This window comes from Kryptolebias marmoratus, linkage group LG11 (assembly GCF_001649575.2).
Source record: "Kryptolebias marmoratus isolate JLee-2015 linkage group LG11, ASM164957v2, whole genome shotgun sequence".
In the NCBI taxonomy this organism is placed as follows: Eukaryota; Metazoa; Chordata; class Actinopteri; order Cyprinodontiformes; family Rivulidae; genus Kryptolebias; species Kryptolebias marmoratus.
Window position 1 is genome coordinate 4,846,909 of NC_051440.1, and position 25,728 is coordinate 4,872,636.

The 25,728-nt window shown below is 39.1% G+C and overlaps 1 protein-coding gene across 3 annotated transcripts in view; it reads right to left on the minus strand.

The window, feature by feature from the left end:
* The window catches only part of LOC108248196 (transcription factor SOX-6), a 128,955-nt gene that overhangs the window by 5,301 nt on the left and 97,926 nt on the right, over window positions 1–25,728 (minus strand). For 2 of the 3 annotated variants that reach the window (XM_017436813.3, XM_037978111.1), the window contains 6 exons: window positions 16,344–16,493; window positions 14,138–14,279; window positions 11,101–11,303; window positions 3,353–3,461; window positions 2,445–2,615; window positions 650–863 (listed from right to left, as the gene is read on the minus strand). In XM_017436813.3, coding sequence (XP_017292302.1) covers window positions 650–863; window positions 2,445–2,615; window positions 3,353–3,461; window positions 11,101–11,303; window positions 14,138–14,279; window positions 16,344–16,493 — 989 coding nt within the window. The remainder of the gene's footprint in view (window positions 1–649; window positions 864–2,444; window positions 2,616–3,352; window positions 3,462–11,100; window positions 11,304–14,137; window positions 14,280–16,343; window positions 16,494–25,728) is intronic. The other variant, XM_017436814.3, reaches the window with a different exon arrangement.

Consider the following 25,728-nt stretch of genomic DNA (forward strand, 5'->3'; position numbering starts at 1 on the left):
AAACAAATCAGAAAAATGGCCACACAGACCAAGCCATCTTTATGCTGCTTTTGGCCATTTATAACTCACTGACGGAGCTGGTCACATCCCACAAAAATGTGAGATTTCAGAAATGAAGTGAGCATTGAGGAACCAAAAGAGGCATGGAGAAGCTGCCTTTATGTGCTGCACTAAACATTAAATGTGTGACAGACATATTTGTGATAACATTCTCATAATTTCTTTAGTGTGTTCAACACAAAGAGCAAGGAGTTCACAAGTTTTGCTACCACACCAATTTGCCATTGTTAAGAATAAACTGCTAAATATAAAAAAGTAATTGTTCAAAATAAATCTGTACTATGCTGATTTGGCTTTTACATTCTGGGGCTTGGTGGCCATAGAAGCATACATCATCACACAGCTGCATCAGCAGTGAGTTGGCTTTGATTCCCCTCGCTGCATCGGTTCATTCAGAAATCACACCGAGGCGGCAAGAAGGCATCTAAATCCCGGCCTGAGGTGTCTTGTGTAAGAGCCTATTAACTGCTCATAAGCTTTCGACCAAGCTCTACATCAAAAGCTCTGAACTATCCCTTTAGGTAACCACAATTCTAGAAATCTTGCTGTGGTGGTCCGAGCCAAAGCCTCTGTGGATAGCTACACTCACCCCACAAAAAACTGCCTCATCTCTTGACGCCGTGAGCGCATCAGCTGCTTGTACTCTCCGATGCGCAGCTTCTTGCCGTCGATGATGCAGGTTCTCTTGGGCCGCGGCTTGTACTTGTAGTTGGGATATTTCTCCAAGTGGATCTTGCTCAGGCGGGCCTGCTCCTCGTAGTATGGCTGCTTCTCCTGATTGGTCATGGCTTTCCAGCGAGAACCTGGAGCAAATGATTGAGATTTTTTTTTTTGTGTGTATGCAAGAAGGTTAATCTTAAAGCACACAAAATCTTTAGAGACCATCGTTATAAGCTTTAGTGGGGGAACTAATTTAAACACAAAGACAGATGAGTCATCATTTTGGCATCCCTTGTGGTTTCTTGAGCGCAAATGTCTGAATGTGACAAGACACCTCCAAGTATTGGAGTCTGTTTAAAATCAGGATTGCATTACATTTCACTCCATGCCAGCAGGAAGGATGATACATTGTGTACTTCTGGCTATTTGAACATGTGAACAAGGCCATTACAGCAGGAACGCAGCACATCTGTAATTATACACACGCTGTCTCGCTCCTCTGTTTATCAAGGTTTATCACAAACTTTACTTGTACTTTTGTGACACAGGAAACACTAGGACTTGTTTTTGTTTTTTTTTGTCAAGCCCGCCACCCACCTTCTCCCCAAAGTCCAGCTGTGTTTTAATGTTGGAGAGACTGTGTATGTAAAGTTCTAAACATGTACACAATTTCTTTTTTTGTTTTAGTCTTGTCCTGCAAACATAATAAAGATCCAGAATAATTATCTGTTCAGCTTCTTTCCCACAGGATTTTATTATTCATTTTCAACCTCAAACATTTTGGTAAAAAAAAATCAACACTGCCATTATGGTCTACCTAAAAAGGGTCCTTTAATATAGCTAATAAAACATATAATTTGTCACATCATAATCATAAGTTTTGAAAGCAAAAACATTATTCCTATAAATTCAGGAAACAGTTTGCTTGACACAAAGCCTTTCTTTATTCAAAAATCCACATGAACAACACAGACCCGCCTAAGAAAAAGCAATTTGTTCATTTACATTCAGCTGGCCACTAACTTTGCTTTGGACATCGGAGGTCTTAGGAACGTTTCAAGAACAACCGTTTCGCTCAGTGCCGCGTGAATAGATATCTGTGTTGAGGAGGTTAGAGTCTGTGTGGAGTTGAACTGAATGCATCCATTACACCAGGTGATACACTGGACCTCTGTGTGTGGAGTGTTCCTGGCTGCAAAAAACACATTAGTCCTTCTCATAATCTGCAGCTTGTTGGTAAGAAACCCTGTGAACTGTGAAATATAGTGGGAGGGGAACCTAATGAGCTCACCTTAAAAAAAGCCATGCACTCTGTCTCAAACTAATGAAGGAACAAGTGACACTAATTGGTTTTATCCTTTGAGGTTGTGACTGTGATGTGCACAGCATTTCAGTTTTGATTGGATCTTTTAATTCAGTTTTGAATAAAAATAAATTTGACAAATGACTGATTTTAACTGCTGTGATGGACATGCGACCTGTTCAGGGTGTACCCCACCTCTCACACACTGCTGGAGATAGGCACCAGCTGTCCAGCGACCCGGCGGGTAAGAGAAAATGGGTGGGATGGTTTTAAATGTATATGAGTTCATGTTTCTTTTGGACAAGATTCTAAATATCTCTTTTGACAAGAACGCCTCCAAAAGTGACTGTTCTTCCAAAGGAACAAGTATGAGAGTTGATCTAAATGAAAATGACTCAAAGACAAATTTGTAAAATCTCACCCAGGATCTTGCTGATGTTGGAGTTGTGCATGTCGGGGAAGGTCTGCAGGATCTTCCTCCGCTCGTCTTTAGCCCAAACCATGAAGGCATTCATGGGCCTCTTGATGTGGGGCTCATTGTTGTTCCTCCCCCTTGCCTCCCTGAACACTCGTGCCTCAGTAACGTTACTCCCTGAGTGATAAAAGGACAATGACATACTTAAATAGTAATTTGTTAAATGTCTATCAAACTCATTGTTTATCATTTCAAGATCAAATAAAGGCCTAGCATTCCTTGAAGTAATGCTTGTCGCCCATTTCACCTTCTGTGTATGGCAATAAATAGAAGAACACGAAGAGTTTTCTTTTTTTTTCATGAAGGCTTCTTGATGCCTTCTTTGTTAGGAATATATGACTCCACATCCTGACACAAACACTACACACTTTAGTCAGTTTGCTCCTGCCTGATACGATCTGAGTCCAAAGGCTCCTGTGTTTATCCCCTGACTCTAAACTAAATCACGATGAGTACTCCTCAGCTTCTCATCTCCTGTAAACAGTGGAGTTTTATGAGAAACAGGTGGGTTAGAGTGTGCTTAGACTACATTCAGTGACAGGATTTTATGCTGCATGTAATACTTCTTACTTACTCCATGTCAGTTCTGATAAAACTAAGATTTCAGACAGTATTCCTCTTTAATCATAACTCCAACATACCTGCTGCTTCACTCTGCCTACCAATATGCTGGGCCCTTTTTCCTTTCTATATCCCTCTTTTCTCTTGTATTCATGCACAAGTTTTTGACTTGCAAACATATCAAGCAATCAAAACTGAAAAGATTCTAAAAATAAAATTTCAAACTAAAAAAATATATATAAAGAAAATAGAATGGTTAAAAAAACAAACAAATAAAAAACAGGGGCACTCACCATCCAGATCCTCTGGTCTTGTCAGGTCAATGACTCGATGGACCATCTTCCCAGCATCCTCCCCGAGCTTCCCGAGGTGCTGACTCAGCGTCTCATAGTGCAGTCGCTCCTACAAAATAAGAGAAGTTATACAAAGTTTCATTACAAACTGACAAGTTGACAGACCTCTGAATGTTTTACAGAAATGTGACGTCCAATAGCAAATAATAAGTCCATCTTTTAAGTGAGTCGTTATTGACACAGATGGTAGCGACAATAAAACTAGCTAGAAACTTTCTGAAGAAATTCATATTTGTGTCAATGCAGCTACTGCCTGAAATTCCAACATAGATCAAGTTTTTTCTACAGTGTAAAGCCAAATAGTAATTTGGGACTTCCTTTTGTAATAATCAAAGCTGACAAGATGCCGATGGTTTGATAGATAACTGTAAAAGAAGTGTAAAGGAAACCAAAAAAAAAAATTACAGCTGCTGCCAGTGGCCCATTATGGTCACAATGGAAACCATACACCTGTGTCTGTCATTCCTTGACAGCACTTAATAAAACAGGCATACAAAAAACAAACTAAAATCCCAGTCAGATTGAGAAAAATTCTGAACTATTATTAGCAGAAGTGTCTGGTCATCACACGTGTCAATTTTTATATGTATACAGTGTTTTATGTTGTAGATATGACAAGTTAAAAAGTCCCTTTACTTCCAATTTTGAAGAGAAATTTCTGAACTACCTCTATGGGAGTCTATGAGAGTTCAGATGTACGACGTGCCACATCATAACACTTTATGTTGAACATTGTACAGTAAATCTCCAAAAATTACAAAACTTAAACAGTAAAAAGCATCAATAACATCAAAATGCCAATTCAGTCATGTAAAGTCCATTTTTCTATGACTTATTTAAACTTTGAATGATGTTTCCATCGGGATGTATGACTGAGCTATAGAGCTCCAAATAGGGCTGGGTTTTCTTTCTTGAGTTAAAATCTCATTGTTGTGTAGAAAAAAAATATTCTTTTGTTTTTTTATGAAATTTGTCTACACCATACAATGCCACAGAATTTTTGTGGCATTCTGCTACCAATCAAGCTGGATGTTTCGATGCATTTCCTGCATTGGAATTAAAATTTGTGATACAAATAATGACTAAATAGTAATAAGCAAGCTTCAATGCTTATGCACTAGAACATTAATAACTGGGTGAAATTGGTACAGAGGAAAATACAGTCCTGGTCCTACAAAAATAAGCACTTTTTAAAGTATCTCATGGCAACACAAAGTGGTGATGAGGGTTTAAAAACCATTAGGTTCTCACAATAGTTTCCCCATTGAGTTTGTGTTGATTATCTGTCTTCCCCAGTTTCTTGTAATGATTTTATGATTCTGCCAATCAGCCTGCCAATCCACCTCTGAGAAAAATTCTACAAACAGCTTGTCTTTGGGCCTTCCAACTAAAATGACCCCATTACCCTCCCAAACTACCTCTAAAAACATTAACCTCCTCACACAGCGACCATCCACACATCTTCTCTTCTAGTCTTTCCTTTTTTTTTTTCCTCTCTCCCTTTCAGCTCCTGTCTTTTTTTTTCTGGTGACAGAGGCATTTTGTTTGACGCAAAGAATGGTTGCCGGGTGAAGTCATGCCGTGGTAGCCGCTGGCAGAGTTGGTGGAACTTAAGGGCCCAGCAAGCTTGTGTGTGTGTGTGTGTTTATGGATGAGGAGCTGGTGCGGGCCAATGTCAGCACTACAGCAGGGCTGTAATCAGGCCGACCACAGAACATGTGCCTGGGCAGTGCCATGCTCACCGCAGGAAACAACCGACCAAACAAAGGGCTAAAGAAAAACAGCAGGAGGGAAGGACAGAGAGAGATAGAGAGAGAGCAGAAAAGAAAAGAAGAACAGTTTAGAGAAGAATAAGCACTCAAGTCCATAGAAAACGTCCTTTTCAGGCTCATTGAGCATCTCCGGAAAGCAGCCCCAGATGAAATTTGGCATTCTGATGCTGAAAAGTGGACCTCTGATGTCCTTCAGCGCATCATTTCAGAACAGGCTAAGCACTTTGAGATGTTCCTGATGACTGGGAGGAGACCAGTGGAAAAGTAAAGCAGAGGAGAGTTGGGGTTTTGGAAAAAATACTATAAGACAGCATCAATAGAGGTGGAATGATCCAAACTGCAGATTAACAGCAGACCTGGGTCAATTTTTCACATATTGCCTGCGGTTGGTCTTCTTAAAAGTCCTTGCGGCAAATGCAATAAGGAGCTGTCTTTCCTTTGTTTAGTCAAGATTGAAATAGGTTTGGCCAGCATGCCTGCTGGTTTCTAACTGGACAGCTGCCTTTTGGAGAATTATTATAGTTTTTCCCCCTTCTTTCTCTCTTTCTTTTAGTGGACTCCATATGTATCTTGCACAAAAAAGGAAAGAAAAGAAGACTGCCTAAAAGAGAAATGCACCAATCAGTTTGAAAAAATAAATCTGTTCAAGCTAGTACCCCATAAAACAATCACCTCAGTGGGACTGCAGGTTCCAGCTCCTCACTGCTTTCACTGGCTGATGACTATGATTCTAAATGTATATTTCTAAATTTAAGAGTCATCCGATTTTTTTGTTCTGCTTGGTCTCTCCTCATCTTGGCGTCTGCATCTCTCCACTGTTGCTAAGGTGACACTCCAAACTTTGTTCTATATGTATGTGTGTGTGTGTGTGTGTGTGTGTGTGTGTGTGTGTGTGTGAGATTGTGTGTGTGAGTGTGTTTTATTCATACTGTATTGAGCTCATTACCACAGTTACAACTCTCCCTCTGCCAGCACGGCCTGCCTCCAGCTGACCCACAACCGTTTACTGTCTCCTCCCGGACCAATCATATTTGGCAGCCTCCTAAGTCCCCACAGCCCTCCCGGCTTTCTCTGCCTTTCTTTCGTCCCTTAGCTTTGCTGTATGCTGATAGTTGTCAGTCACTCTGTTTCTTTGTATTTTTTTCACCTTCTCGCCTCCTTTTTTTCACCATTTCTCCTATTCATAGCTCTTAACTCCCCACCACTGCCCTTCCAGTCCTTGAGGCTCCGTTCCCAAACAAGTAGACACTTAACAGTCTATTTGCAGGTGCCAGACTGAGCTTTGTAGTATACATCAATATAATATATATGATTGTGTCTTCAAATACTGCAACATTATGCCAACCTTTAATCAAGACTTGGAACCGTCTGAACTTTTCTTTTCACCGACTCGCTTCCTACAAAAGACCAGACGTTGCGACTCACTCTCCTTCATATGGGCCAAATTTGCTAACCAGTTTTATCAGAGGAGAGACAGAACTTTTCTAGAGGATTGGCCATATTGAATTAAAATGCTAAAGAACTGCTTAGTTATAAGTATAAATCAGTAGCTTCAATCTTTTGAAGTGGGGTTCTTTGGAAAGGTCATGAGCAGGTAATATCTTACTTATCAAAATGATAATTTTTGGGTTGAGACGTTGGTATTGGTCTGGCTCAGACTAGTCATTAGCTCATCAGGCTGATCAGAATTAAAGTCTGTTTCTCTAAACTAAGGTAATTTGAAAAGCTTTCTACAGCAGGTTAGATATTAATTGTTCCTAACCTTTCACAGAGGCCTACTTGAAACAATCTTAACTATCCCTTTAAAACTCCCTTTAATGGTCTAGAATGAAAGAGTAGAAGATTGATTATCAATAGTTTTGCAGTTAAGACCCTAAAAACCTACTTTTGTAAAGAGCTAATTTTAAATATCAAACATACTTTTGATAACAAACAAGTTTGGCAAATGAACTGATTGAAGATACCTTATATTGAATCTATTTGTTTAGGTAATTTTCTTTTTGTTTAGGTCAACTTCTTCTTCTTCACTGTGGCTTGACTACGTGTAACAATGTCAATCTAACTGAGAAAATAAATATTGCACTGATAAAAACTATTCAAAGTCTTTCTTGAATGATCTGCAATTTGCTGTAAGAAAAAAATCTACCATCACTTCTTTACTTCCTATGGAAAGAAGAAAAAACAGTGATTCAGAGAAGTCAATATGCCAATGAAATCTCCAAAGCGACCATATTTTGATTTACCTATATGTTTCTATGCTTTCATATTGTAGAGTGACATATAAATGATCTTAGTTTGTCATCACATAATATCTAAGCTGAGTAATGAGCCAGGACTTGAAAAACCTGCTGTTTTCCTTCAGTGGGCTTATTGAGTGTTTTGTGACTGTTGAAATGAAGTGTGTGCAACGTTTTGCACACACACACTCATGCGCACACCCACTCAGACACACACAGTGACTATTTCGGTAAGTTTTGGCAGCCGCGGGCCAGCTGGAAGCAGCGTAAGCGTAAGGTGATACTCAACAATGCCACTAACTGGCCAGGCCTCTCGTCTGTACACCAGCTATAATGACATTAACATGGCCAAGGCCAGTGCAGAGCCAGGACACAAACACACACACACACTCACTCACACACACAAAGGAGACTGGGATCACTTTCAACTCTTAGGGAAATGTCTATGCAGTCAATGCTTGAAATGAATGCTGTGGGACAAAAATACACATACAGCAAAATAAACACAAACAAACACACACACACACAGACGTCACAGCGACTCCCTTTAAGTCAAATCAGCTCGGGTCATAAATAGCTCAACATTTAACAACGCAACCCACTGAGATATAATTTACAGACTTATAGAAGCTGAATGTGCTGCCTCAGTACAATGCTATAAAACAAAAAAGAATCGGGTGGAGACTCGAAATTTCAAAAGGGAAGAAACCAAGAAGGAAATTTAGTTGACGAACAGAAAACAGCACACAATCCAAGGTAAAGAAAAAGTGCTGGTCTTGTTGCGTCCTGAGGTGGAACGAGTGAGTCACACACTCAGACTCCAGCAAGTTCCATCCATGAATTGTTTAAGACAGAGCAAACCCTTTGAGAACTTTACAAAAAAAAGAAAGAAAGACAAAACACACGAACACACGCTTGAAAAAAAAATCTTGTTCATTTCGATGAAAAAAAAAAATGACGCATTGACAGCTAGGAGAAAGAGTCTTTGAGTGGTTGTTGTTAGGTAACGAAAAACAAACTGACAACAAACACCAAGAACCGCTGTCATCCTTGAACCAAAAACAATTACTTCGAGACTTTCCAAATGAGCTTTTTATTAGTTGGCATGCAGCTATAAACCAAGCTCCTGCATCACTTTGGTTTGAAGTTGGAAAATATAAGGCTTGAGAGACAGATATCTTACTAAAAGATACCTTAATGGGATTTTGTTTTTGACTTCACGCAAAAAAAAAAGGTCTTCAAAACTTTTCAAACAACATCTGAGGTATCTTAACAGACTCGCAGCAGACAACTCACATTAAACCTTTATGAGCACTTATCAGCATAAACTATTTGATAATTATGTATAAGTTGTATATATATAAGTTTCTCAGAGTTTACCAGTATAATGACTTATATACATATTTTAAAAAAATAACACACAACTTGGGACTGAAAAATAAGTTTAGCAGTGCTATATTTTGCACTTCGGATATTTTCTTCCTAAAGATGCAAGACAAACAAGTCCAAAAGATTCAAAGCAGCTTATCTTTAGAGTGCACCAATCATGACCTACTTGTGGGGGGGTTCAAAGTCTCCCCCCCCCCTAAAATATTTATGAGTTCCCCCCTTTTCCTTATCTTTGCAAGCAACATGGGATCAATTGCACAGGAGAGCCAGTTTTTATACCGTTCCCTGTTTTTTTTTTTAAATCAAATGTCTGATGCCTAAACTCTACGACTGGATGATCAGACAAACTGAAGATGTTTTGGAATATGGATTTCCCTGTGGATATAAGATCCTGCTACAAAGACACTATCTTCATCAGCCCAAGGGGGCAGACATATACGGGGAAAGAGGTGAGAGTGGAGGGGGATGAGGTTCTCTGGGAAAGGGCCTATATTTGGGCGAAGACCCCCACTCCCCTCTCCCCCTTTCCAGGCCAGAAAAGCTGGACTCCATTACATGAACACACACTCACAAACACACACGGACTAACGTTAACATCATCATCTTCTATCCAAAAAACTTAACATAGTCAAGGCAAGCACACAAACCCACAGTAACACGCCAAAACCATCACTTGTCATTGGCCCAGCTGCTCCCTCTTCAAAGCTGTTGGCTTCTGGGTGGCCGTGGAGATGAGAGCAGAAAAGAGAAGTTCTTAAGAGCTGAAGCCCAAGCCAAATGACACCCATGAATATTCTTCTGACTCCTCAGTCGCTATGTGAGGAGAAACATTAGCCACTCAGCCAAAGGAATAGTGGAGAAAAAATGTGTGTGTGTGTGTGTGTGGGGGGGGGGGGAGTCTTTAAAACTGCAGAGGTGTGTCATTGTGTTTGTATGAGTGTATGATAAGGGATGAGAGAAATGAATCCTAATACTTTTTTAGTAAGTTTACAACACTAGTCTTCAAAAGTTGGGACATTGTGTAAGATGTAAAAAAACACGCATAAACCCATATTTGATTCACAATGAAACATAGTAAACATGCCAAATGTTTAAACAAAGAAATAATACAATTATTATGGAAAAAATAAGGTAATTTTTCAATTTTATAGCAGCAAGATGTCTCCAAAAAGTTGAGACAAACCCAAGTTTACCACTGTGAAACCACTGTGTAATTTAGAATTAACTTAATTAATTTAAATTTCTCAAGAGCCCTTTTTACACTGAGCAAAAACCTGTCAATACTTCTGATATCTGACTTCTAAGTCGAGCAAATAGTTAGGGTGTTTCATTGACTTTCAATTTGTTTTCACTGGAACCAAACGCCTCTAGTGGACATGCTAAAGTTCAACAAGTTTGCTGCCCTCTGGGTCACAAGGGTGGGTACAGCTCCCTTTTTCTTTACAGAAATGTACTGTTTCCCAAACACAGTGTCTTATTATTGCTCTGAAACTGACAGCAACATCCATTTATCCACCCATCCATCCATTTTCTATACTTGCTCCTTCCCTATCAAGAAAGAGACAAACAATCGTGGCCTTACACCTAGGGTCAGTCTGCATGTTTTTGGTCTGTGGGAGGCAACCAGAATATCTGGAGGAAACCAATACATGCTCATGGAGATTATGCAAACTCCCCAGAGAAATGCTACAGCTGAGTTTCAAAAATGTGACTTTCTTGATGCGAGACAACAATGCTAACCAACTGTTCCACTGTGTAGCCCTCTGATAGCAACAAAACTGCTCAACGTTAGTTGTCTACAGGAGAACAAACAGCTTATTTAGCATGGCTGTTGTGGCTAATATCCACAGACTTGTCAGATATGATAAACTACCCTAATCATCTTGGAGAATTGTACTTATAAAAACTAAAGTCAAATGGCCTGCAGCATTCAGTCCTGTCATCTCTCTGTGTTTTTGTATCTTACAGCCCTGTCCTAGAAGTCCCTGGTGGTTACTGGATGCAATCCAGATTTGAGTTTGTTCTAAGTGCAGTGAATGCCAACAACTTAATTCTGCAAAGTCATTTTTCAATATTTATTGTTCTGTTTTAGGGAGTGTAAAAACATCCTTTTAAACAAGACACTTTTCATACAGAAAATACGTAGGTGTCTTCAGTCTGTAACATGGGAATTAACTACTTCATGCGAGATAAATGCTTTAGAAGATTGCACTGACACAATTTGATTCAGACCTTAACAGTAAAAAGTGTTAATTTTTCCATATGCATCTACTTCTGAACTGCCTCTAACCTTGTTGCTGTTGTTGAGGCTCATGCTGCTGAGTGCAGACAGTTTGGCTTCTAGACTCTGGTGTCCTGGCTGCTGCTGCTGCTGCTGATGGTGGAGCTGCTCCCTTTGGAACTGCTCTCTCATGCTTCTGGCCTCCTGGATGGCTTTCATCACCGCGTCTTGGTCCCCAAACAACGCTGTGGAGTTAAGGTTGGCCAGGATGTCTGCAGAGGACAGAGTAGCAGAAAGGCTATAAGGCGCAAATCTTAACAAATGATTTACCAGAGAGCCATTTATCTGTTTTCTATTTTTTTCCTGATCAGGATCTGTTCAGTGATTCATATCATTAGATATCATGCATATTCTAATAGCTAATGAATATTTTCAGATACTCATTAGATATTTTTGCTATATTTGCAAAGTATTAGGGAAAAATCCTAAACAAGCTATTGAACTCAGAGGATGTATTGGGGATGACTCTCAGCTACAACCACAACCAATTTTGTACAATATTTTTTAAAACTGATATAATTACAACAATTTTTTTATGTTTCCTAAGGTTAGTTGGTAAGTTTTTCAGTTGTTGATGCACATCCAATGATTCCTTTCTGAAAGTTTGATTAAAATCCGTCCAGTGGTTCTTGAGCTATTTTACTAACAAACAGACAGACACACACACAGACACGAGCAAAAGTATTATCTCCTGCCTCTTGGCACAAGGGAAATACAAATAATTAAGCGTTTGAAGTAAAATGTTATCCTCTTGTGATTCTTTCAAACAGTTCATTTGTATAGTCCTCTTTTTTATTGGGTTTTGTAAATCTTGAATTTATTTCATGTAGTTTTAGCAAACTAGATACATTATGACTCAGCTGTTGTTGAGCAACCACTCTGAGCTTTTAAAAGTCTAGTTTGTGAGTGAACAAAGTGCTGAACACTAACAGTTTTAAATGGCTGCATACAAATGCCCCGTTAAATAGAAGTTAAATAACTGTAATAAAACAGGATTTCTAGTCTCATATCACGTCCACATGTTGTTTTCCAGTTCACTTGTGTCTAAACACGACAGAACCTCCTCCCCCTTGTTTATGTGTTGCTCTTCACACTATTGAAGCTCAATGCACATTTGAAGAATAAAAAAAAATAGAAAGAAATAAAAGGATGCAAAGTTTCCGTTACCCTCCTCGTTTAATTAGCAGACAAGTAGGAAGCACTGTACGCTTGGGTGGCCGTTAAAATGGGCAAAAAATAACTTTGCAGAGAACACAAGCGTTGCGTCCTCAAAGCCACTCCAGAGGAGCTGGTGAAATTGTTTTCTAGGGGGGATATAATGAGAGGCTTTAGATTGGCCTTAATAACAGATAGCAGAGGTAGGAGCATAAAAGGTCTAACGCGGGCAGACAATAATGTGAGGAAGCTCTTAAAAACCAAATAACGTGTGCTGGGTTTCACTGCTTCCGCTGCTGGAGTTTTCATTGGGGCTAAATACAGGGCTTTGTACTCCTGTAAAACACAAACACTCAGTCAGAATACACACACACACACAAAAACACAGATCTCCTTGTTGGGTTGAGGTGTCTGAAGTCTTTCATGCGACACTGCTCAGTTTGTCTGTGGGTGGCAGGGGGGAAGGTAGGTGTTTGGGTGCGTGATGTTTTTTTTGTTTTTCCGCTGAAAGAGGAAGACAACATTTTACACAGGAGTGGGGACACATTAGCCATGGGTGGATGTTGCAGTCTTGATGTGAGGAATGCAGTGGTGGGGAAAAGTAAAGTGTTTGTTTGGGAAAGAACACCAGTTCTTTTTTCTCCTTGGCCTTTAGAAGCCTAACTCAGGCAAGTAATTCTTATTTAAAATGTCAATAAAGTCAGTTCTGATGTAATTCTTTAGGACCCCCTTCACACTGGATGACAACCTAGGTGGAGTATGGTGGCAGCAATGGTAAAGTATTTCTGATGGAACACCTGTGCTTGGTCATTGTCTGAAGTAGGACTATGCTGGCCTCATGCATAGGCTATAACCATGACCATGACAAGGTCATGGAAACCACCTAGTGCAGACCATCTACATGTATTACAGCTGGACATCATACAGGATCCTGGATGCTGAAGCCAGAAGAGGTACAACATCCCCATATGAGGGTTTAAGTGCAAATTTCAAGTTCTGTCTCCCATGTAAACAAACAAGACATTGCCCTTAACTTGACTCTTGTTGATTACCTTGCTGCTGTATGTTGAAATATTAATTTTTCTAATACTTTTTAGCTGTAATTAATTATTTCATGCTTAAAAGAAAAGTCAGGTAACACAATAAATGTGTGCAGGGGAGTAGGCAAGCCCCACATCCAAGTGTGCAGACTGGTCCCAAAAAACAACATAGCAACTCTCATAAACTGGGTCTCGCTGGCTTCATTTGCCAACAATGAGAGAAGGCAGGGACATTTTAACTAGCGTTACTTGTATAATAAATAATGATGGTGCAGATTTGATACTCATGGTGATAGTGTGGCAAGATCTTCAAGTGCTTAGATGCACACTGTCATGGTCTGAGAGAGTCATGTTTGGGCAGGGCCCGTGATGTGGTGCTGTTGTAGGCATGAGAACATGTTGCTGATGTATTTAGCATAGTGTCACAGGAAAGTTTCTCAAGGACACAAAAATAACAGAGAAAATCTTGTACCAAGAGCAAAGCAGCCCCATGATTAGCTTTACACTGAAAAAGATTTCCCAAATTCAAAGCAAACCAACCACGTTCTAATAAGTTATGTATGTTATAGAGAGCGTAAGGGGGTCATCATGCTATTTGACGAGGGCCTAAGCAAAGTAACAGTGCTATTAGACTTGTTCAGTCAAGTAGATGCTGCTGTTCTTGCACTTACAGCTCTGGCTCTAGTGAACAGTGACAAGAAAACTACTCAGATGGAAATATCAACTTCCATGAAGTTGCTGCACTAAGAGTGGGTACGGCTAACGTTTTACTCTTTGGTATGGCTAACATATTGATTCCTTGATAGAGCTAATGTATACTGGTAGATGTACAGTAAACCACTGTCACCTACCTAGAGAGGTGTTCCTGCCCATGCTGGGAGGGCTGGCCTTGTTCCCAGAGAACAGACTCTGGGTAGGAGACGATGGGGAGCGTAGAGGCTCAGCTGTCTTAGGTCTGGCTGAAAGGTTTAATGGCTGTGTGGATCCTTCTTCCTATTGGACAGAAACAGTTTCTTAAATAAAAGACTTTTGAAACCACTGTCACACCTGTTTATGCACGAGTTTAATAAAGTGTCACGCTGTAAACTGTCATGAACTATTGAAAGAATAAAATATGTTACAGGACTTTAAGAAAACATAATTGAAGACTTAACTGTAAACAATAGAGATTGTTGGAATGGTGACAGACAGGTGTGGGATCAGAAGCCGAACAGTTAACTGATTTAATGGGAGCTCTTTGTTTTTCATGTATATGTCTTCTAATTTCTAATTTTTTTTATTTTTTTGTTTTGATTTCAGAATATGATATGGTGGTGAAGGTGCCTTGCAGCCGACCAGCCAGTCAGAACCTGCTCTGCCTGTACGGATGTTTTTCTGCTCAGGCTTCCTCCCACTGTTTAACTGATGCTACTAAAGTAATTAAAGGTAGGTGTAAGCATGCATGATTGTTTGTCTCCTTTATGTTATCCCTTTGAGTAATAGGTGGTATTTCTGAGGTTTTCTGATGAGTATTGTCCGGGTTGAATGAAATGTAATCTTTTCCCCGACATCTAGGCTACAATTAAATTAAATCTGGTCTAAAAGGGAATGCCATATAAGGCATTAAATAGATGCTGGTGTTTAACCAAGCTTAGTAAGACTAAATAAGAACTACCTATGGGGGGGGTGGCTTAAACTTGAGTATGTTGTATCCAACCATGTACAATCAATCTGTGGCTCAGGTCAAGTCACTTTGTAGTTAAGGTCGAAGGACTTTTTAATTACATATTTCATCTGCTAATAAAATATGCTGTACAACCACACCAGGTTTTAGCTCAATATCTGTAAAATCAACTGAGGTGCAACTGAGGTTAGCAGAAGGTGGGGGGCTCAGGGGGCACAGCACTACTGTTGGAGTGCGGTGAGCTCTGACGCCGGTCTATTGTGACGCCGAGTGCAGCTGTGCCCCACACACACATGGTTTCCATTACCGGCTCGTTGTTAAGTAAAGATGAGGCGTACGCTCTCTCCAGTGAAGAGGTCTGGGCTCCTGCCAAACAGCAGCCAGCGCCAGTGTGTGTGTATGTGTATGTGTGCAAGAGATACTTTTAAAAAAGCTGTTAGTAATTGACGGTGAAGAGAACCGAGTTATGCTCTGATGGCTGTTTCAACATCTTCCAAATTTCCAGCCTCTCACTTTTACTTGCGCTGATCTTGAGTGTTGTTCTGTCACACAAGTTTTGAACTCACTCTTTCCTTTGTCCTATAATCTTGTCTGTTACTGTGCACACATAAAGATAAATATATTCCTTACAGGAAATATAGAACTACCGACTACTGCTTGCTATTTTTCCTTATAGTGCAAATGCTGATTCAGCATTCAAACTATTGTTTTTGGGGGGATTTTTTTCATTAGTTTTTTGCAATCTATGTACTTCTGTACTTTGTTGTATTTTAGCTATTAATATATGAAAACATTCAGCTCAATCAGAAGATGGGCACTTTGACTTTTGGTTTAGGCAACTTTTATGTTTTTCAAAATATTTAACTTTTTGTACAAATATTTTCCTTATAGAAGCACATTGAATTTTTTTCAATTCTTGCAAAAACATTGCTCTTTTTGAAATTTGTTACTTGCTCTATTTTTGTCTTATGCTGCTTTTAGCTTTTAGCTATCCTTTTGCAACTTTAAGCTTTTAGTTACTGTTCTGCTGTTTTTAGCTTTTAACCAGCCTTTTCCTACTTTTAGCTAGCTTTTTGTTACTGTTGTCTTTTAGTTAGTGTTTTACTTCATATAGCTTTAACATCTCAGATCCCATCAACAGCGGAATAGTGTTTTGTGGATACACAAAAGAGTTTCTATTGTTTCAGCCTTGTGTCCACACGGAAAAGCAATTTTAGGAACCCTAAAATAGTGTTTATTGAAACTGGGTTCCAGAGTAAATCCTTAAACACTGTCATTGTCGAAAAGGTAATTTCTCCAGTTTTTTACTGTATGTGTTCTCTGAGCTGTAGTTTAAGCTGTTGAATCCATTTATTGTTCCTCAACCTTTTAACTACTCGCAGCAGTGCTCTTACCTTAATCTGAGTGACGGGGCTAGATGCTTGTTTCTCGCTCTTGAGGGTGGAGGGGGAGAGAGGAGCTGAGGAGTTGGGAGCCTGTGGGAGGGGAGCCATCTTGGCTCCTGGTGAGATCTGCATGCTTGCCAGCTGCGCAGCATACAGCTGCTGCAAAAGAGGAAAAACCAGCAAAACCAACAGGCTATTAACATTGTTCCCCAGCAGCTAGTCAGTGGCTTTCCTCGTTCATCCTTTCTTTTTCCTTACACACACCCACACACACTTGATCCTGTTGTTTTCTAAGGCCCCCTTGGTATTCTCTGTTTTTTTTTTTCCCAAACTTTGTTGGGTGTGTGTCTGAGCCAAACTTATTTAAAACTTATATGAAGACAGATGTTTGTGCACATGCATACCTCCAACCTATGCCTCCTGAACCAAACTTGACATTGTTAAAAGTGTTTATCAGGCGCATTAATTTGAGATTGCGTACAATCCATCACTGATTCTCATCCTTTTGATTGCCTCACATGCATCATAAATAACCAAATAAAAACTCTTTTACTTGTTTGTGTGAACACGTTTCAAAAAGAATGTGCAATGACTCAGATGAAATGTACGTAAAACAAAACATTATATCATTTAATGTGTCATATAAAAATGAAAACTATACAAGCTCTGACTTCACGATGGCTCCGGGACATTGTAAAGTTGACAAAGGAATACATAAACTGTATATTTTAAAACAATGGCATTCATTTGGCATGATTTAGGAATAACTTAAACCACGTCACTGACAGGTTGTGAACTGTTTTATAGGGTTGCAGTGCCAGTATCTCTGTGTTTCTGATTAGTTCAGTAGGGTGTGAAGCACTTTGTAAAGCAGGAAACTTCAGTTTAAGTGACACCTGACTGACATACATACACACATTATATATATATATATATATGTGGTGTGTCTGTGCGTAGGTGAGCGTGTGTGCGTGTGTGTATAATTTGCCTGAGCTTGTTCAAAAATAATTCTGTTTCACTTGTGTTTGTTTATTTTTACCAGACCTTATTCATTTTATTTGGGTGTGTCAAACTGATTATCCTTGCTAGATGTGTTTCTGTAAATAGGTATTGTTGTTTGAATTCACTTTATGAGTAGAGATGTCAGTGAAACATTCAACAAGAAAAAGGTAAATTATACAGTCATATGTTAGGGCATCTAGAAAAAAAAAGATTTTTGTTTTGTTGTTTCCTAGTTTCAAGGTGAAAGTCATTATGCTGAGATTAAAACTCAAAAAGTCTTCTTAAAGACCATAAGTTTTACATAAATCCAACCAGTGGTTAATGAGATATTTTGCTGACAGACAAATGAACACAAACAGACAGATATGGTCGATTACATGATGCTTTCATGGCAGTGGGTGATAAATATTGCCTAAATTGTTAGCTTTCTCAGCACAACTGTTAAGTTAGATATAGCCATAAATACACTAAGATAGTATGAGAATCTTTGTGATGTATGAGTCTTAAAAATATGTAAAAAAAACCTGGGTACAAATGGTTAGGCAGAAAAAGACAGTTGTGTTTCTTCACTAATGTTAATTCAGAAGTAAAAACTAACCATAAATTACAAAGGTGTGGCCACATTTGGAGGACTGGGCCTGTAATTTAACGTAAAACAAACTTGAAATTAGAACATAAATAATAGAAAATTAAGAGAAAAGACTTGGAAAGTAAAAGCATTTGGTTTGGACACAAACACCAAACTGACCCCAAAATAATGTAATAATGGAACTGGTTTTCCATCCAGAGTACTTAACAAAAATCAAAGAGTTAAATGCTTGGCCCACAGTCTAGGGTCTTCTAAATCAAAGCTGGCTGGTCAGACCAACCACTGCCTGAAACCACTATCAGCCCCTGTCTGAAGGCATGGGAGTGTAAGGGCTGGAGTATCAAAGATCCTGTCCTCAGGAAAATCACCCCAATGTGGCTGGCCTGCAGTAGATTCTCTCCTTATAGCCTTCTTTTCTGCTTCTCTCTCACCTCATCTATACTCCCTCTTTCCCTCTAAATATCTGTCTCAAATGCATCCTGCTCTCATCTGATCCCCTTTGACTCTCCTCACTTGTCTTCTGCCTTTTAGCTTTGTTCCAGAAAGGATTTTTTTTTCAAATCCCTGATCTCCATCACCCTTTCTTTCTTTATGTTTTGACTGTCTGCCCCCGTAACCTGAAATGGCTCCCAGTGTTGTGAGATCTGATTTCCCTGTAGTCAAAACTGCAAGGCCTCCTGGGACCAGAGATTCAATGGCGAAGAAACACCCACGGACAAAGAGGTAGAGCAAAGTTTTGGGAGACCACCGTCGCTTCGCCGTCTAAGCGCCAAGCTCAGCAGTAGGTGCCAGAGAAATTGGCTGGCCCTCTTTCCACTTTTCTCAGAGCGATATTAAACACAAACAGAAGGGGCCTCGCTGCTGAAACAAAGCCCTGATGTCACGCTGCTTATTTTCCTTGGAAGGTACCAGGAGCACTCTGGCCAACCCCTGGCGATATGAGATCCCTGTTAGAATGTGCCTTGAATGGCTGGTGGTGAGGCCTCTCGCGTCAATCACACTGACCGCAGAGTTTCTTCTGGTGATGCCTGATATTCTTACAGCTGTAAAGGGAGCAGGGGGCTCGGCCTGACACACACAATGTGGCTAAGGTTTGCACAAAAACTCACACTCAGGGTATTTTTCTGCAAACGCACTTTTCCTATTGTGCTTGTGGTAGCAATTCTGTCAAAAATAAAAGGACAGAAGTGTTGAATGAACAACGGACTGACGATAAAAGCTTTTATCTGTATTTTTTTTTTCTCCAAGACGTTCAGCGATTGATTGTTGACTGGCTAATGTGCAGCGTAAACAACCTAAACTACAGCTCTTACTGTGCAATCCACTCTCAAGGGAAGACAATGAAGCAATTTCCTAAATTACAAATTGACAAAGGGTCTTAAACTGCACCTCAATTGTCCAAACTATTCAACTAGCCTTTGGATGTTATTGCTAATTTCACCAAAATGTGTCATTTTGACCCCCACCTGATCATCAGCTGGTATTGGGCTTGCTATGTTGTGATCATAAAGCAAATAGAGAGGAGCTGAAGTTTTTTTGGTCTTCTACATGGCCTCCGTCTTATTAGGACTGAGAGGAAAATCCTTTTACCAGGCCTCTTTTGGGTCAAGCTGCTATTGATCTCAAGAGTACACAAAGCAAATGAGGTTTAGTTGTGTTTTTAAGCAGGTTTTTGGGGGTGGAGGGGTTGTGTAAACTGTAAGTGAGCTGATCTACACAGCAGGCAGAGGCTAAATATTGCACTTAGAGGGTTAACTGTATCCAAGAGAAATCCTCATAAAAGGACTGAGACGTTGAGACAATCAATATGCTAATTCTGATTCTCTTTTATGCAACAGATGTTCTTTTTTTGTACTTCAACATCAAACAATGCTATCACCGTATGATAAAGAAAGCTCTTTATCTTTCGCATGTGAAAAAAACAAACAAAAAAAACATCCTGATTCTGGGGAACAAAAAATGTGTTCCTCACCTTTTTGAACTCTGTCACAAAACAACATCAGCCTGATCGCAGAGACAGTGAGGGATGTCATATGATTTCAGCAAGAATGTCTGCTAAGCAACTGTATTTCCCTCGCATTAGCCGTGCACAAAGGGAGCCTTTCTCTGGCAGAAATTCACTGTTTGTGGAAGGGTCTACTTCCAGGCTGTAGAAACAATTGGCCAGATCAGGTTTCCACGGAAACAGAACAACATTTGTGCTATCGAAGTGATTGCATTGGGTCAGGATGGGTTGAGCACCGCTTTAAACTTGTTTTTTTGTCAATACGGGTGCAAAACTAAGATGGTAATATGTAAGAGTGTTTTCTGAGAATCTTGTTTCGTTCTAATGAAGACATGGTACATCTTTTTGTGGGTTTATAGTTCATGCCTATTGCTTCAAAACAGCATCTGATAGTTAACGACCATTGTTGCCAAGCAGCTAAAACATCTGGAGCAGACTGGCTACATCTGCTTGTCCTCTCCTGAACACAGATGTGGCATTAAAGGGATTAATCTATTTGATTACAGTATGTATATTAGCAGATAACTCTTCTGCACTTGAACTAACATGGAGTTTTTATCTATTTGCATGATATGTCTCTCCTGGTTTTTGAACCAATGAACGTGAACAGCAATCTTTTTGAAAATAAACGGCTGTAAATATAGGGCAGTCAGTGGGGGAGGGGAGCAAGACATGGGGTCAGGGGTCACAATAGAGGAAAACCAGGAGGAAGAAAATGAGAAGCATGTAACAAAAGTATAGGAGAAGAAAAAAGAGGCAGAACTGAGTTGTGCTGTTTATTTTGTTTTTTAAATGTTAGATAGTGTACCTAAGGCTCTGTGATTTTTTCAGTCTTCAGTATCAAACTTGAGAGAAAAGGCAACAATCCAGTGACCAAACCTAACTGAATCACCAAGAGCTTGTTTAGGCGATAGTCTGACCCTATGTGCAATGGATAGGATTAGAACCATTTTTGTGTTTGATATAGTTGACATAAAATTGCACACTAATTATGACAAAGATTTTTTTTTATTGTGCACTGAGTTAGTAATAAACTTAGCTTTTAAGAACACCTATACATAATCTGTTTTGTGCACATGATTTTCATATAAAGTTGTAATGTTTGTGTTTTAATTCCAACTGACTGTTTCAATAATCCAAAACTAATGCAGCAAAGAAAAAAAAAAGTTGCTTTACTGATATCAAATAAAAGGAAGCTTGTTAATCTATGCAAATGCAAACAGCATATCATGTTTTCCTCATCCTAAAATGCACATTCAGTACTTTAATACATTCGTGTTTGATACATTTTTAATGACTGCAACAGTGCATTTGGCCTCACACCGCATCTTCACATGAGTGAGCAGCATGTAAACAGATCAGCAGCAGCAGCACTGGCCTCTATCTGGGTCTCCAACTAATGTATTCAAGAAGAAACTAAATAGGGATTATGTGTGATTTTGGGAGGTTTTGCACCTTTAAAAAAGTCAGGGGAAAAAAATGTAAAAAGCACGAGATAAAAGTATATTGGTCCAGCATTACGTTTGAAACATAAACTTAAAGTAAGGCTTCAAATTTTCAGTGCTGTTTGTATCACACAGAATCTTTAAGGCAAAGCCCAAACAGAAAATAAGACAAACTGTAGAGCTGCAGCTTAATGGGATGGTTCAGATCTTTTGAGATGATTCTATGTGAATAGTCTATAAACTATATTATCTTACCTGTTATAGATAGCTTTTTGAAGTTTGGAAAAAAAGGACATTCATTTTAACCAGATTGAAATGCTAACAGCTAATCAAAATGGGACTAAGACCAAAGTGGATTGCTGTTGTCTTAAAGCAACTCCAATCTAAAAAAATTATTAGGAGCAATTCATACCAACCTTTATACCGTTATCTTAATAACTGTGTAATGCAAAACTGACAGTGGTGCAAAGGTTTTTAAAATATTGTGACGCACTATGAAATCTTTGCGACTGCAGTTTTAAGACAGCAGCAATCCACTTTGGTCTTTCTGTTGCTCTTGCTTTGACTAATTGTTAGCTCATCAGTCAGTCAGAAACAAACTCCAAGATAGGGTTGTTGAAAGAGCCAACTACACCAGGTAAAATATTAATTATTTATATTCTGTCACTAGAACCTCATTTCAAAAATAAATCTGAATTATCTATTTAATAACAATGACAACATGCAGACTAGAGACTGTGCATCTATATCATCATATTTGCAACATTTCAAGATTACTTGAAAACATTTTACAGTGCAGATGGAATGCATAAACTATCATAAAAACCATGCTCAAACAACAATAAAATAAACAAGCGTGAGTTGTGTAAATGTTACAGCTGTTTATTATTCACCTTTCAGTGGCGGGCAATAATGTTTATGCCCATGTATCTCTGTGTGTTCTATTTGTGGATTTTCTTAAAACTCTCTCTTGATTGGTGGCACCTCTACAACTGATTACCTTTTACAACTCAACTGAAGATGTCCACCACAGCCAACTAACCTTAGCCAACACAAAAATGGCTTTAACTTGGCCAAATGTACAGGTACTGAACTAATGTTCAATGTGGTAGTAGTTGAAAATCATCCCCAACACATACTCTGAGTGCCAATTAATTGCAAGATTTTTGTTTAAAATTTTGCTATTATCTACTGTAGTCAACTCTGTCTAGTAGCAAAATGCCCTATGAAGAACTGGATTAATTTAATAAAACTTTCAGAAAGTATCAGTGGATGTAAATCTGTATCTGATTAACTTTTAGCGTCAACTCAACTGAAGATGATCGCCACAGCTAACTGACTTTAGCTGTGAAGAGTCCTTCACAACACATACTTTGAGTGATAACACATCTTGTGATAACATATGGCGTTATTTTCAGGGTTTGAGTAAAACAGCTAAAACTCATTTCTCAGCATAAAATGATCTTGTTAAACTCTGTCATGAGAATTGACAGGTGATGTGCATTATTTTAAGGAATGTTAGGTCTTGTATTCTTATCAGTAATCCAACTATGACAGAATGCATTCAGGTCTATAAGATTCGGTAGCTGAGAAAAGGACAAATATTTAACTCAAATGATTTCTTAAGAGAAAACCTAAAAGGATTTCTCAAATTAACAAGCAGCTCAGAAAGAAGAAAGAAAAACACTGCTGGTGCAACGTATCTCATATACAAATAATAATTATTATCCCAAAACTATGCAGTTTTTTTGTTTTTATTGTGTCCATTTGTTCTACATTGCACTGTATTTGAGTTTCTCCTTCAAAGTATCAAAGTTTCCACTGGCAGTTATGATGAACATGAACAAGAACAGATCTTAGGACAAATCTTCTCATGATTGCTTTTGGCAAAGGCATTATTGTATAAACAATATCTAAACATGTGCTGAAAGTCACCAACTCCATCTCACAAAATAAAAAAAATTTCCCCAATAATTGCCCTTTATTCTATCCTAAACACTTCCCTGCACTCTCTGTTTCCGTCTCAGTCTGCCTTGACTAAAAGCTTCCTCTTTCATTCAGGTTCCTTGTTGCCTCTCATTCTCCGTGCATGTATCAGGCAGTGTTTAAATGTGAACGGCGGCGTCTCTGACATCACCCGCCCTCTTACCTCTCGCTCACCGTACGGTTCTTTTGATCATTTCAAAGCCAGGAGTGGAGACAGGAGGCTCCCAGCCCCTCGGTGGGGCACGCTGCTCGGCTAAGTCAATAGCGGCTAATGAGGCCTTCGATAAGCGAGAAACACAATACAAATTGAATAAACTGAGATAAGGAGTCTTGTGACATCTAAAAGCTTGGCTATGGTAATGACTGACATGATGAAACAACATTGTTTGTGAGTGAAAAAGCTTTTTGAGGGCTGTTCATAGTTACAGCAGAAAGAGTGACAGGGAGTATTTTATTTCTTTTTTTTCTTCCTATTTTCTTTCACTTTGCAAACATTCTCTATGATAACCATTATACATAAGTGCTATTCTCAAACCACAGGTGTTGAGCAGCAATAAACTATTTGATAAATTGCCCGGGCCAGGTGTTGTGCTTTTGGGGCAGAATTCCTCTGTCAATCATCATCGCAACTTTTGTCTGATACAGCCGACAGGCTGCAGATAAGAAGGCCCGGTGCATTACTGTCTGTCAACCGAGCGTCATCTTTAACTTTTAACAGTTTTATTTTAAAAAGGGGGCAGAAAAGGTTTCTGTAACATATTACAAGAAGTGAGAGGGAAGCTGGATTCTGAGCCAATTTGTGCATTCTGGACATTCTCCAGCTTCCATATGTATTTATTACCACCCACTTTTTAAGGGTTTTCTGCACATATTGTCCAAAGTGAAACAAGACAGCTTTAGAACAGTGGTTCTCAAGCTTTTCATAATAAGTACAACCTCAGAAAATACTGAGCTCCCCCAGTACTACCATTGAAAATCAGTAGTTTCAAATAGATCAATTATTTGCCATAAACAAGCAAACTGACCAATCTATTTGAACATCTGACTCTAACCTAAAAACCAAACCTACTTCTTTACTGAAGCTTTAACACTTCAAAAAAGCCTAGACGGCTAAGGGATACAGCTTAAGGCCTGAATAACCTCAGTTGGGCCTTCTTTGGGTGAGGGTGTCTATTAATAGTCGTAACACTTGATGATTTCTGTCAATAACAACATCAACTTCAACAGAGAGGATGCTAACAACAACAAGCTGCCTTTTCTAGACTGTTTGTTCACATGGAAAGAGACAAAAGCCTCAACATTGAGGTTTACAGGAAACCAACCCTCACAGATCAGTACCTTCTGTTGGACTCTCGCCACCCACTGGAACACAACCGTTTTCTCATCAGAACTGTACATCATCGGGTTGAACACGTCTCCACAAGGACATGAACAATGACAAAAACGCATCAAAAAAGCTCTCCAACTGTGTGGATATCTTAACTGAGCTTTTGCCAGCAAGGAAATCTAGAAAACACGTCAGAGAATGGAACAAGCTATGGTATCATTGTTTTCAAAAAGCTGTGCTTTTGCTGTCTACACAAAAACTCAAACGGGGTGTTTCAAGAATTTTTCAATTTTTGGAACCCAAAAATTGTTTCAGTGTGGTTTGCCCTCAGCTGATTACCTCACCTCTTCCTTATCTACTATCACTCAGCTGCACTCATTCAGTAATCACCTTGTCCAGTACTTATGCTACTTGGTTTTGCCTCCTAATATTTGCTTGCTATTTAACAGCACTGGTGCACTCTTATAGGTCAACTATAAGTACAACATAAATTTTTGCACAGTCTTTTGTTTATATTAATATACTCACACTGACATGGCATGTAATTGTACAGTCATGATGACTATGACTCCTCATTAAAGCTACTAAGCTTCTCTCTTTTAATTACAGCTACATTTTTCTATGTAAAGCCTATCAGACACTCAAGTTAACAAAAGCCTTGGCCTTTTAGTGTCACAACACATAAAAGGCGTCATACACAATCTATTAAAACATGTGCTTTCTGAGTCTGCTATCATAGAAGGCTTTGCAAACTCTTGTGCTAGAAAAAAATGGTTTTGTTATTTGTTTGGTTATTTTATCTCAGGGTGATGTTTGAAGGAGCTCTGAGTTTTTTTATTTGATCGCCACTGAAAGGCAAAATGCGGAAGAATGTATTTGCCCGAGTGTGCGCACACGTCTTTTAGCAAAATATCTCTTAAAGCACTGGACAGATTTTAATGTAACTCTCGGAAAGTAATTATTGGATGTACATCTTAAACTGATAAACATTTGAAATCAACCTCATTAAAGATGGCTACCACAGTCAACTGACTTTAAAA